This window comes from Aulonocara sp. 'chitande type north' Nkhata Bay, linkage group LG11, assembly GCF_057382095.1.
Source record: "Aulonocara sp. 'chitande type north' Nkhata Bay isolate Kocher_YH1m ecotype deep benthic linkage group LG11, A_spYH_male_GT1.1, whole genome shotgun sequence".
In the NCBI taxonomy this organism is placed as follows: Eukaryota; Metazoa; Chordata; class Actinopteri; order Cichliformes; family Cichlidae; genus Aulonocara; species Aulonocara sp. 'chitande type north' Nkhata Bay.
The window spans coordinates 7,406,679-7,420,891 of record NC_141354.1 but is presented as its reverse complement, the minus strand read 5'-3'; the positions used below and the strand labels follow the sequence as shown (position 1 = coordinate 7,420,891).

The following is a 14,213-nucleotide window of genomic DNA, read 5'->3' as shown; positions in this document are numbered from 1 at the left end:
CAAATATATTAAAGCCTAAACCACTAAAATTACATTTATTGTACTTCTGACCCCAAAAAATTTAACATAAATTTACATATTTGATTTATAGTTTTTTGCTACATCTGGCATGTTTTGTGTAGTTTATTGCTTACAGCTTTTGATCTTAAGCAAACAAAAACATATAAGTGTGTTATGGCCAGAGAAAGGACACTGATGATGTAGAAGTCTCATAAACTAATGATACAGTTGGAGTTAGATGTGAACAAAACAGTCATAAAAAGGAAACATGACACAGTTTTAATTAACAGTTTTGAAAAAAAAAAATCAGTGTCAACAGAATCAGCATATAGATATATTTAATTCTTAAAAGATTTACAATATCTTACATATGGTACATATTGAAAAGCGGGATAAATGATCTTTGGCACACTCAGTTTCCTGGTGATACAGACAGAAAACATACACAGTTGTAAAAAATGCATCTTTATATAGTCTTTTGATCTCTGCATAAGCGCTGTAGAAGGAAGACTTTCCCTTTTAGCTTTGATTTGTCATCTGTATTACAGTTTATGTCTCTGTGTACAACGTGCTTGCTTATCTGGAAAACAAAGTTAAGGCATAGCTTGGTAGAAAGAAAAAGAACACACACATACATTCACACACCCACAGACACGTATTCCTTTAATTTCCTGCTGGTGAGGATGGAATCTGTAGCATCATTAGTGTTAAGGCGCTGCTGACAGTTTGGCTCAAAGTTGAACACACAAAGGCACTTTCAGGCAAAAGGCACGTTAGAGTACATAAAAACATCTGTAATAAGTAGTAGGTGGTAAAGTGCACACTGAATATCTTTGGTATAGGATGTATTGCCCAGTTTGTTTCTCGTGGAGAGACCTTGAAGAGAAGCCCGTCAGACTCGCCACGCTCAGCGTATCTCGAGAAGCTTCCAGTTATCTTTTTTGGTTCTGTAGCTACCAGCTGATTATGTCGAGCCACATCTTAAATGTGGCGAAGACCAAAAGCATCCAAAAGTTGATCTTTGCTGGGCTACAATGACAGATGACGCTGCGACTCACACTCGGCTTGGCTCAAAGTCCTACAAGAGCTGAGCTCCAGGACACTATTCAGAGTTTAGTCCTCAGTCCCATCCCAGGAAGTGGCATTTTTCTCACTTCTTGTCGCTAATGGAGCAGTCCACAGCTATGATGTTTTGTATTTCTGTAATTTTCACTTCCTCCTCTGGGATCTCCACCTCTACTGGGATCTTTAGTTCCTCTACAATCTTCTCCGCCGAGGAGCTCCGGCTGGACAGCTTGCCCATCTCGTCTTCCAGCTCAGAGATGCGTTCGGCAATGCAGTGTGCAGTGAGGCGGGCCTCGGGATCGTGGTCCCAGCATTCCTTAATGGTGGCGCACATCACTGCCATGCCCTGTAGAGGGAGGCAGAGAGCATGTGTTATCAGATAGAAACTTTTTAAAAGAGAGAGAGTGCTAGGAGAATTCTACAAAAGCAAAGATGAGTGCAGAAATAAAACTATTCTATATATGTAGTTTTTATATCCCAGTGACCACTGAAATAAAAGTCAGATAATTCCAAGATAGTCACGGAATGCTGAGACTTGGTTAGTTTAGTTAAAACTTCTTACATATGAAATCAAACCGGTTATAGTGGTTCTAAGAGAAGTTATAAATGTACAAGCACTGAAGTTAAAAAGCAAATTAAAAACAACACTTTCATTATTTGGAAGCAGTGAACTCAGTCGGTTTTAGATGTTACAAATGCATAAGGCAGCTTTCACCTCATTAAACCAAAGTTTAGCTAATTGCCATTTTACAGTGAGCAGAGTAAAGTTGGAGGCACCTCTACTGAGACTAAACTGTTATTAAAACCAAACCTGTCTCCGTATTTAGAAGGTGGCTGACTGTAGCACAGTCAGCAAAGAGGCTGCTTGGAACCGCTGTGACTAAAAAGGTTGTAGTATTTATTGTACTTCAACTTTAATGCATCACATTTGTTAGAGAGCAATGCTCTTTTTTTCCTTCTCTCACCCCAACCGGTCACAGCAGATGGCCCCGCCCCTCCCTGCGCCTGATTCTGCCGGAGGTTTCTTCCTGTTAAAAGGGAGTTTTTCCTTCCAACTGTCGCCAAAGTGTTTGCTCACAGGGGTCATATGATTGTTGGATTTTTCCCTGTATGTATTATTGTAGGGTCTACCTTACAATATAAAGATCCTGTGGCAACTGTTATTGTGATTTGGCGCTGAATTGAATCTTCCACTTATGTGACTGGCATTTATGTCAGCATTAACATGTCTCTCTGTCTCTGCTGTCTTCACACAAACAAGCAAAGCAATTTATGATTAGGATTTACCAAAAAGATTGATTGAATATAGGGAAAGTGTTAAATGCAAAACTGTTTAAAGAGCAAAGAGACGAGCCACAGCCTATGCTGAAAAATGTTTTCAAGTGTCAAAGGCCGGCTTTTACTCTTTTACTGCAAAAATTAGTTATTTAAACTTGTTCTCACTCCATTGTGCTTATTAGCTATGAGTCCACCACACAGGTAAACTAACTAAACTAAACCAAAGAAAAATAATAATAAGCATAGAAAAATAAATAAACTACAACAAGTACAATGTACAAAAGGGGATACATTATCGTATAAATTAGTTAAACATACTATTACATTCAAAATGTACACTTGTGTTATATAAAATTATGTGTGCAAAAAATCGTGACAATAGATACATATTTACTAATGTAAAATATGAAACTTATTTGAGTGTTCACACTCAATTGATTGATTGTGTTATTTTAATTTTCATCCTAACTTTTGTTCTACATTGTAGAAAGCTGCATCTACAATTTTGATTAGTACTGCAGTCTAATGCACTCACCTGGTGCCTGAGCCAGCTGTCGGGGATCTCAGGCCTCCCTCTGTCTCTCAGCACATTATCCTTCATGCTCTCCACACAGGGGTGCTCTCGCACTTTAGAGCCGTACGCCGGCTCGTAATCCTTTACTTCTGCAAAACACAAGCACAACTCACAGATCAGACATGGACTGCAGACCCTAAACTGAGCTGCAAGTAAACCACATCCTTCTTTACAGCCACTTGTATGTACCAGTATTTGTCATTTTCAAAATCTTGAAAGGTGCGTATGATGATATGTGAAAATTTTAAGATAAAGAAGAAAAGGAAAGAGAGGGAGAGGGAGACTGAGTGTGACAGGTGGCTGAGTTAACCTTACTAGAAAGTGCAAAAGCATCCTGGTATGAGGTCATTACACCCCAAAACCACTGAGCTTGAATTTCCACCCGAGCTTTGAGCCTTGTACGCTGGCACCAATAATGCTGACAGTGGGAAAGAATTGCTTTTATGAAGCCTTGGCGGGAGGAAAAATGCCCACTTTGGCACTCAAATGACGATCGTGTCTAAAAACAAACAAATCAGCTTCCGCTAACAAGCCATTATTTGCAACCTCAGAGCAAAGAACACCAAAATAACAATCGGTTATTTTTTTTACTCTTTTATGCTCAAAAAATAGCTGGGGTGCAGGGGGTGGAAGGGCATCATGTTGAAACCATGAAAAATGAAAAACAAGGCTCTGGGATTGGGTCCAAACCTCATGAAACCGAACTCACAACAGCTGCAGTCTGCCTCCAACCCCGGAAAGGAAGGCTCCCAGGATCTCACAGTTGCTGTGTAATGAGATACTAATCACTGCAAACTCATTTCTGTTTGCCCATCTGACACTGGAAATGATGCACAAATAATTAGCAAATAATCTATCCCTGGACGTCAGTGTTCTTATGCTTAATAACAAAGTGTTCTTCCCAACCTGTCAAACACTGGGTATTATTCTCTAATAAACTGTAATTTGTCCTACATTTTGCTGCAGTTTGCTTTTCTCTGTTCTGCTGCCTCCAAACCAATGGTCTTTGGAAGTCCATTTGATTCTAAAGGGAACTAAATCCTGACCTGGTGAGTCACACAGGTCACACTCAGTCCAGTGTCTGGGTGGATCTCTGGGTGTTTTAGTCAGTTGAGGCTGACCACATTTTAGACCAGGTCTAAATATCCTTGACTCTATTTGGGCTAAGTACTCGGTTTCCCTTTCCATTCGGTCTCTCGTTTTCCAAAATATTAGTCATGTTTGGTTAAGTTTCACTAGTTTGGTTTGCAATTCTTAAACGCCTGCTGCTCAATGTTCGTTCGTGAACTTTCAACAGCCTCACAACCATTTAACTGGCACCTCTGAAGCTTCAAATCATCTCACATTGTCTGCAACAGCACTTTAAGAACTTGGAAATTTTTCTAAACTTAAAGTGTATTTACCACCTTTGACCAAAGATGCAGTCATTGGTATGTCACTACCTATAGTAAAATCCTAAATTTCCAAACTCAATATCCTTTATGAGATACAGAAGTCATTTCTCAATATTTACCATCTACATACATTTTTCTATATTTTCACTACCTAAACATTTTTGGTACAGTATAAATTATGCTATACTATAATTTGCTATTACCGTTAAAACTACAGCTACAAATGTTACTCCCTTGTTTGTTTAAAATGACACTAGAAATGATGGGAGATTACATTGGAAGTCAAGGGCTGCATTATGAAGCACTACCAGAGCAAGCTAGGCTAACACACAGCTGTCACTCAAGCTAACCAGTGTTTTTTTCTGCATGTATCTTTAATAAAGGACCTATTATCTGAATAAGCTTTAGGTGATGAGTGTCAATTCCCCATTTTAAATTTATTTATGTACAGTGAGAGAGTGGAAACACGAATTCAGAAAGACCAGAGTTGAAGAAAGCGGCACTTGTAGCTGTTCAAATTCCCATTTAATCTCAAAGCACTTAGTAAATGTCTACATAGCTATGTATATTTCCATATCAACTAGATGCTTTGATGTAGTGGTTAGCAGAATGATGCGGTGAAATACATGATAAGTGATGCAGTCTCATATAACCACGTGCAGCCCTGCTGCTTATCCTCAAATACAGGAAGTTAGGAGGTTGGGGTAAAATCCCGCAGACAGGAAACTGGAGGGCTAGGATTGGGACTATGTGCAGAAACGCTGACTCTACAGACCCACACTTCCTGTTTTGACATGTGGAAGTTCCCTCAGTTTTAGTATTTTAAAACAGGACCCAGCCGGGCATGGCCCATTCCCTGCAGGGCTATTTATGCCAGGCCTGGTATTGTCCTCAGCTTTCTGCTGTTTAGATCTCCTGCTGTGGAGCTGGTATAAATACCACACATTTTCCTGGACTGCATACAGCTGAAGCACAGAGTTGAAAACAGAAATAAAAAGAGGTGGAGTACCTTCTAAACATCAAGACATCACAGAGTGGAAAAGGTCCTATTTCATGCTCCATTACTGATTTGGCTCTTGTACACTTGTCCTTTTTCTGTGAATGATACATGGGGACTACACGTGCGGTCTACATGAGGCGGGGCCTGTTTTCCTTCTCTGGACCTTTGAAAAGCTATGAGAAGAATTTCATCTGAGAGGAGATTTCAAAAGAGACTGCAACCAGAGCTTCAGTCTCACTTTCCTCTTGCTGTCTGGGGCCCGCAGTTAAAATCCCGATATATTCAATCTAAGTGCTGGAAAGTGGTTTACGACAGTTTCCTTTTCAGATTATCTGTCTGAAACCTTTGTGGCCTGAAGGTTAGCAGAAACCCCGTGGCTGGCTACGCTGTCTGGGATCTGCTATCTCCAGACAAACATCTCCATGTTTGGCGTTTGAGAGATTTCAGACTCTCGAGAGAAGTATAACATGAAACTGATCCCACACTGATGCAAAACAAACTACATTGCAAGAAATGAACCTGCGTAAACTCTAATGAACCACACTGTCATCGAAACAAAATCTCCTCTCCACAGAAACAAAGAATCCGCCCATCTCTAGAGAAAGTTGTGGGCTGAATTCCTGTGGCAGGTTTGTGGCTAGCACTTGGGGTGCTGTGAAGTTTAATGTCAGTGCTGTTAGTAGTACTTTGATTTGGGGGGGGGGGGGGGGGGGGGGTTACAAGTTGAAATAGCAGATTCCCTCCAAATGAATACCTGAAACTTAAAAGAAAGAAGCAGTCAGTCCTATCTTCATGTCTGTTCTCATTTGATTGGTTTGTTTGGAATTACTGTATTCTTCAGCTCTTTGTCTGTTTAGTCTTATTTGACTTGTCTTTTACTGTTATTGCTCTTTATCTGCGTTATTTTTATTTTAATGGGTAATTTAGTATCTGACCGGAGATGACACACTTAGTTATCTTGAAATGTTTACACTCAGCTGCCAGTTTATGTAAGATACACTTAGCTAAAAATAACTAAAAGCTATTTAGAGAATTTAGAGAAAAACAAAAGAAAAAAAGCCACCAACAGAGATGTTATAGTAATATAAAATAGTATATTGCACAGCTATGACATCAAAATTATGTGGCGCATGGACCTGGGTCCTTTGAGGGTGTCCTGTGGGAGTCTGTTGGTTGTAAGACTTAAGTGGGTCAAGCTCATTCTCCTGCACCTGGTGCATTTATTGTTCACCCAACCATCCATTTCCTACTGATTATACATCAGTTTAAAATGAGATTCCAATGCAAGGATGCTTCATTGAATTAAACACCTGTTGCTTCAACTCTTCTCTTCTTGTGTGTCTCTCTCCCCCTCCTTACTTTGCATCTCTGATAAGAGGGAGTAAGACATGAGAAGAGGATGAGAGGAAAGGGAGGACATGCAAACTAAGAAATGAGAAAAGGGGTATATCTTAAGAGTTCCACTTCCTGTGGAAATGTTGAAGAAAATATCCTGCTAGGGAACATGGCGTACCCCTGTTGTTGCCAGAGGTACAGCAACAGTTAGAGGGGTGTTAACTGTTAAAGTAAGCAGCACACATGTATCCAAGATTTCCCAGTAGAAAATTGCATTGTAATAAAATTGTAAATATTCTTCACCGTACGTGTAATTTTAAAATTAGTCACAAACTAAGTCCTACACACTCAGTGTCGAGAAATTCTTCAATCTAAACATCATCAGGGCAGGATTGTTCTTAAGGGCTAACCACGTTACTTTTAGCTAAACGGGTCGAATGAACTGGCAACTGAGATTACAATAACCCTACAGTAATTACAGAGAGTGGTCTCAGTCTTGTCTAAGGTAAAAAGTGAGCGTATTTCCAAAATGTTGATCATTAACTTCTGTGTTCTTTTAGCTTTTTATCAACCCCTCACCAGCTGCTGCTAATGGCAGTGTCCCTACATGGCCCACAAGGCTTTTGCTTGGCATGGTGCAAACCTTTCTCCCTGCTCCATTTACTCTGCATAACCCTCAGCTCAGACTGAACATGCGGGCCCTGCTGCGCCCTGCAGGCTAATTCAGGATAAGTAAATAAAATGCTCAGAGACCCACGGAGAATGTACTATAAGTGACCACAACAACAATGCCAGAGCAGGGTAGTATTTCGATCCACCATTCTGACCCCTGTTGTTGCGGTGGAGACAGAGGAAATACACACACACACACACGCTCACACACACACTCCCAGATTGAGACATGGAAACAGGATGAGATGAGGGCATCTGTCTAAGACCTCCATTTCTGTTCCACTGTCTCCAGGTGACTCTCTTTACTCTGAAGAAACACACACACTCTGTGTAGACAGAGGAAATAAACACACACACACACACATACACACACTCTGTGTAGACAGAGGAAATAAACACACACACACACACACACACTGGAATGTGACTGTCTCATTCTAAATATCTCAGACTGTCTAGAAAAGCCCAAGAGACAGAGGGAACAACATAAACCACAGAGAGTCCCTCTCTACTCTAAGGAGACTGGAATAAAACACACAAAAACAAATTTGTGTGAGCTGTACTTCATTAAAAGGTCCTCTCTAAGATTTAAAGTCTATAGTACAATCTAATTTTGCAAGGTGAGAATTACTGATAGAAAGATTTTTGATCAAAGTGGCATTAATACCGGACTCACACACCCTCATGTGCATAAGAGCGAAATGATTCCCTTCCAGCACTGAAACAAAACTGGTGGTATCAAAACTCCCTTTCCTAATTGTGTGCGTGTCTAGCTACTGTAAGGTAGTAGTGTGTTGTTGTGTTGTTGCCCTACAGATTGTTCCTTGTCCTCGATTCTCGTGATCTTCCACTGACATTTGAATTGGTGGCTTAAGAATTGCCTTTCTGTTCTTTACTGATGATTTGGTACTATTCATTATACAGCATGCAGCCAAATGTGAAACAGCTCGGTTGTGTGTCACTGGTTCCCTGTTTAGGCCACGAATATCTGATTGCTTGGACTGCAGTTCATTGCTTGGTGGATTAGGAGTTTCTATTTCTATTTTTTTCAACTGGCAGAAAAAGCAAGACAAGACCAGAACAAGTTTCAGGGATCTAACTGTAACCCTTACACTAAAACCACATTCTGAGCCTCAAAAATAAATTAAAACACACACACACACACACACACACACACACACACACACACACACACACACACACACACACACACACACACACACACACACACACAGCTGTAGCAGGTACAGTAACCACTCCAGCTCTCTCCCCCTGATTTCCTGCCCAAAGAAGGGCAACCGCACGGTTCAGATTGTCTCCCTCACACATCAGACATTCCTCAAATTCCTGCTGCTAAAGCTGAAGGTTGAGGTGCAGTGCAACAGATGAGGCCATCAGCCTCCTTGCTGCCCCCATCAAAAACAAAAGCCTAACAGTAAACAGTAGTCCTGAAACTACTGTCTACACTATGTAGGTCTCACACACACACGGTAGCAGTTTCAAGCAGCTTTCAACACATTGGCCTTCAAACGTATTGCGTGAAGTCAGCTGATTAAAGTGACCTTTTCCTTTTCTTTTAGTAATTGTGACGTATAGGAAATAGCCAAATACTTCCAGTTGTTTCATGACTGAAGGGACATGACCGGAAAGAAAGGAAGGTAGAAGATAAGCAGTCATTTTTATGACATTGCATTACACACGGCACAAACTGAGTTAGACCTCACACACACCTTCATTATGTGACATGTTAACATCATTCTGCCCAACTGCTTCTCCTGCTGAGCTTGATCTGACAGGCCAAAACTCACAGAGCATGCTGTCACTGTAGAGTCATCTCAGTTGCTGAGACACTTCACCTGAGCAGATTTGTTTTATTCTGAGAGTGAGTGTGCGCTTATGTGTTACATTACATCATACTTCCCACAGCTTGGTAATTACTGAACACGTTTGTGTGTTTACATGTGTGTGCAGTGTGCACTGTGTGCACTGACCTCCAATAGCTTCACACCTTGACGTCATCTCCCACAGGACCAGAGCCATGGAGTAAATGTCAGTCTGCTTGAAAGACTCGATGTTCTCCAGATTTAGTCGGGCCTCCAGCACCTCTGGTGCCATATAGCGCGCAGTGCCCACCTGCCGAACAGAGGCAGCAAACAGGGGTTAACACACAAACAGGCACACCCAAGCATTAAACAGATTATCACCTTATCACTACACTGTCTCTCAAAGCCTGATTAATGGTGCTGGTGCAATAAATCAAAGCACTGGCTCAGTGGCAGAAGACCTGACTCACTCCTCGCTTCATTCAGAAACAGGTAAGAAAAAGAAATGACATTTGACATCATAAAACAGAGAGATTCTAGTCTAGCCATTCATCTGTTTGATGTGCGCTGTTAAATTACACATAGTAGCTACTGCACTGTTTGCTCCAGACAACTTTCAATGTTGCTGTTATGCTGCAGTGTTTCTGTATACTCCAGATGCATTTCTTCACAGCCAGACATGGAACAATATATATTTTTTGCAAGTCTGCAGAGTCCTACATTTAATAGTCAACCTCCAAGCCAAGATCAACAAGTTGTCAAAGTTTTAACTAAAAGCAGATATAGAAAATTAAGTCTCAGCTGAAGACAAACTCAATTCAAGGTCACGTCCAAAATAAAGATCTTTAGCCTCACGTTAAATCACAAGTCAAGACAATCAATGACTTCCAAGTCAAAATCACAAATTCCTGTCAGGAGAAATCAGTTTGAGTTCAAACCAAACAAGATTAAAGTCCAATGTTGAATTATTTAAGTATTATTTCAAGTCTCAGCTTAAACTCAGTGGCTTAGGTGAATATTTAGAACATACTCTCTCCCAGTTTTTACTGAAAGTAGAGGGATACCATTCTCATCAAGTCGCTGCACGTCAAATCTAATAGTTTGCACGTCTTTGCAACTGTATGCTTGCAAATCTTGGGACTCTTTTGATTTTGTAAAGTAGAGTTTGGAGTCATCATGGACTGTAATGGAAACGTATAAGCTGAAAGTGAAAGTGGAACAGTTTTCTGCCTTTAAAAGTGACGTTTGTGCGTCAATCAAAGTCAATTAGCATAACCGTTTTGCATTCCATCTACTTTCCCACTAGTAAAACGGTGGCTTGTACTGTTCCACAGTAACCCAAGCAGTAATCCAAATGGCTTTGAGTTTAGATGTGCAAACTGGTCAAATAAGCTAGCTGACTGTATATGCAAATTCATTCTTGCAATGCTAATGCAAGACTTATGTCCTTTCCACCACAGGTACTCTGTCAGTTCAACAGCTTTGTAGTGCATTTACATGCATTTGTTCCATTAGTGCTTACCATGAGCATTTTCCAAATCTGTCTTTTCACTGCTGCTTTAATAACCATAAAACATCTGAGATTTACATAACATCAAATTTCCCATGTGCTGTATATGCAAAAATACTGCTGACATGGTTTTGCGAGTGGTTGCACGAGTTGCATTTTTATGCAAAGAAAAGTTCGACCACACGCGCACACATGATTGAAAAGAATTTACACCGAAACCTAAGCTCAGGATAATATCTGACAGAGACACACACACACAGTCACGGAAGTTATAATTACAACCTACTAGCTGGGAATTTCCAACTTTTAATTGTGAGTGGAACCAATAGTGACATTGAACAATCATACTTCGGCCTACGCATGAGCTGAGGTTAAAACCCCCCCAAAAAGGAAGAAAAGATTGAACAGCCAGGATTTTGTTGTGGTTGCACTCACTGCACCTCTTCCTTCATCACTTGATTACTGATCAGTCTGTCAGTTTTCTTTTGTCAGCAAACAATCAAACACATTCTCAGGAGAAGTAGGAGGAAGGCAAAACAAACACAACCCGCTCATCAGATATGGTGAGATATGACAGCTACAAATCTATTACCGCAGATATTTGCAGGTTATGCTTTTGATATCTCTTGGCAGTTGTGTTTAAAGACCATTTGTTAAAAAGAGGAATCCATAATGATATTTAACCTGTCCACTGTTGGCAAGTTCATCCACTGACAGGCTGCTGTCCAGACAGAGTCCCAGGCCAAAGTCACAAACACAGCACGTCCCGTCGTTTTTCACCAGGATGTTGGAGCTCTTCAGGTCTCGGTGGACTATCGGCACCTAGGAGAATAACAGACACTTGATCGTCCAAATGAATAAAAATAATAAGCATGAAAGCAGAGATCAAAATGGTAAAGAGATAATACGATGTATGTAGCCTGAGTTACAGGATGTTGATCTGTTGACTTTTCCCCTAGTGTCACCAGGCATTAAGCATTGTGTCCTGTGTCTTTTAGAAAACCTTAATCTAGCTGTAATTTGATGCTGAGAAAGTCCCTCTTGGCTTTACATTTGACATTTTTACTTAATTCAAAGAGTGCTACAGGTTTGGGCTGCTGTGAGGACCTCCCTTCATCTCACTCCCTGCATGTTATTCACTGTTATTTGCTCCCTCCTGTACTTTGTATTTTTTTTCTGTTTGTTTAAAGGGAGTTCTTCCTGTCAGAGATTATGAGTTTTTTTTGTACCGTGTAGGATCTGTACTTTCTACACTGCATAAACTAAATTTAACTGAACTGAATTAATGCCATCGTCTCACTATAACAATTCGATGTATCCAGTTAATATTTGCTAAAAACTTGATGGACAGCAGTACTCATAACAGGTGAAGAAAGGCTGAAGTGTTTTTATTGGAACAAGTGTCATCTGAATGCTGCTAACGTGGCTAATAGCAGTCACATGGATGGATTGCTGCCCTACTGCTAAATATGACTTGTGATCTTTAACCTTAGGGCTTCCACAGGGGAGGCGATCACTGTGTAGGTGGGCAACACCCCGTGCCAGAGAGCTGCTGAACACCTGCAGCTCCTGCCAGCTGATCACGTGATGTGTCAGGTACTCCTAGAAGACAGAGATGTGACGGTGTATTAGCATTTTGAGAAGTTACAAACTAAAGTAATACCACTTTCATATTCCGGACACTTGTGCACTCACCTGTAGGTTTCCTTTGGGGTGGAAGGCCGTGATCAGCCAGTACTGTTTCTCCACCTTCCGCTCCTCAGCTGTCAGGAAGTGGAGGATATTCTCATGTCGGAGGTCTGTGTTGGAGAAAATGTCCTTCTCGTTCTTCCAGGAGGCGTACTCTTCGTAGGGGAAGATCTTTACAGCTACTGTTTCAAACTGATTCCACGTAGTCTGCTTCAATTTAGCCTTGTATACCTGAGCAAAGCGACCCTTTCCCACCTGGGACACAAGCAAAAGTTAAGATTAGAGTTTGAAGCAGCACAGCTCCACATATGTATCAAATATGTTTGCATACCAGCAGATCCAGCTCTATAGGCAGCGGCTCTGTGTTGTGGTTCAGACTGTTGGCATGAGTCGAGCTGCTGTCGGACTTATCGTCATCTGTCATGATGGCGCAGGCGTCACTGCAGTCCAGCCCACCGGCTATTGGCTTACGCTTAAAGTTAAAGCTGCTCTCCCATTGGCGGTTGGGACGCCTCTGCCGATGGATTCTGCACCAGTAGAACATTCCAAAAAACGCGATCACCATCACCAGCAGGGGCAGCATGCTCACCAGAACTGCAGATATCAAAGAGTGGTTGGACTCCAGTGGATCTGGAGTTGGATCCACAGCTGGGGAGAGAAGATGAAAAACATGAAAAAAGTGTGAGCATGAGATGCGTAAGCTAATGAGTCCCAACTGAGAAAGAAGACGCACAACGATAACATAAGGTTGTGTGACATCAGAAATGGAAATGTATCGAGATAGTAGCAGAACGCAAAAATTCCCCATGTAAGAGCTAAACTGCTCGTGGGTGGACTTTGAACTGAATCATGAAAGTCAGCTATGAGGATACGTTAAGAATATTGTTAAAAAATGACTCACCATCATTTGCTGTCATGTTATTAAAACAAAAAAAAAATTCTCCCTGCTGCACAAAACGCCTTCAGGTTTGCTCAGAGTTTTCCTTAGCTATCTGAAGCTAAGGTGGGAAGATGTAGATATTTTTGAAACCGCCAACGTGAGTCAGAGCTCTGTTAAAGAATGAGCATAATAGTCTTCTCGGGACTGTCATGAAGCTATTAATGCAAAGTCAGTTTTTCAGTAGACTGTTTTATGATGCTGATGTGATTCTAGTTGGTATTGTTGATTTGGTGAGATGCATTAACAACCTACAGTGATCAGTGGATTCTGGAAAAGTAACTTTTGCATTTGAACAGCTTGTACTTACAGCTCGTGTTAGTTTCACACAACTTTTTCGGCACCTATTACTAATTAGTAGATCTTTCTTTAAAATGAAGCCGGGGTCGACCTTTGCTGAAAAGGACACGCAGGCTAGTTTCTGTGCTCTGTGCGGTGGATGCAACAGCAGCACATGTCAGTTTCCTCCCACTGCCACCACACTGAGGACACCACAGGGAAATCATTCTTAAACCCTGCACTATAAAAACATCATTGTGTTCCCCACTCCACAGACAGCTTGAAATCTTTTACTGTCCATCATAACAAGAAGTGCAAGTTTGAACCTTTTGGTTTCTGATCTTTTCAGGGACCTAACTGTGCAGTCAGAAGGTTCACAGTTTGAGCAGGCTTTATAGCTTTGTGAGCTATAGCATTAACTCCATCCACTGACTCTGACTGCCAGCTGGGACAGAATGGCAGCCAAGCCTCGGAGCTCCAGCGGCAGTGAAAGAACAGTCAAACGCTTGTCTGTCTTGCGTTGGCCTGGCCTGGACTGATCTGCTCTAGCCGGGCACCTTTTCAAAGAGTGTCTCACTCATAGTCCCAAGGGAACATTACCCTCCTGAGCAAAGCTGCCACATTGGCGAGCTGAAGGAGGTCAGGCCAAGGACTGAC

At 41.3% G+C, this 14,213-nt stretch overlaps 1 protein-coding gene across 2 annotated transcripts in view; it reads right to left on the bottom strand.

Moving 5' to 3' along the window:
• Positions 1–265: 265 nt before the first annotated feature.
• The window catches only part of tgfbr2b (transforming growth factor beta receptor 2b), a 43,416-nt gene continuing 29,468 nt past the window's right edge, over positions 266–14,213 (bottom strand). For both annotated transcript variants that reach the window (XM_086310328.1, XM_086310329.1), the window contains 7 exons: positions 12,672–12,988; positions 12,347–12,595; positions 12,140–12,253; positions 11,336–11,473; positions 9,310–9,451; positions 2,879–3,006; positions 266–1,411 (listed from right to left, as the gene is read on the bottom strand). In XM_086310328.1, coding sequence (XP_086166454.1) covers positions 1,151–1,411; positions 2,879–3,006; positions 9,310–9,451; positions 11,336–11,473; positions 12,140–12,253; positions 12,347–12,595; positions 12,672–12,988 — 1,349 coding nt within the window. In that variant the 3' untranslated portion in view covers positions 266–1,150. The remainder of the gene's footprint in view (positions 1,412–2,878; positions 3,007–9,309; positions 9,452–11,335; positions 11,474–12,139; positions 12,254–12,346; positions 12,596–12,671; positions 12,989–14,213) is intronic.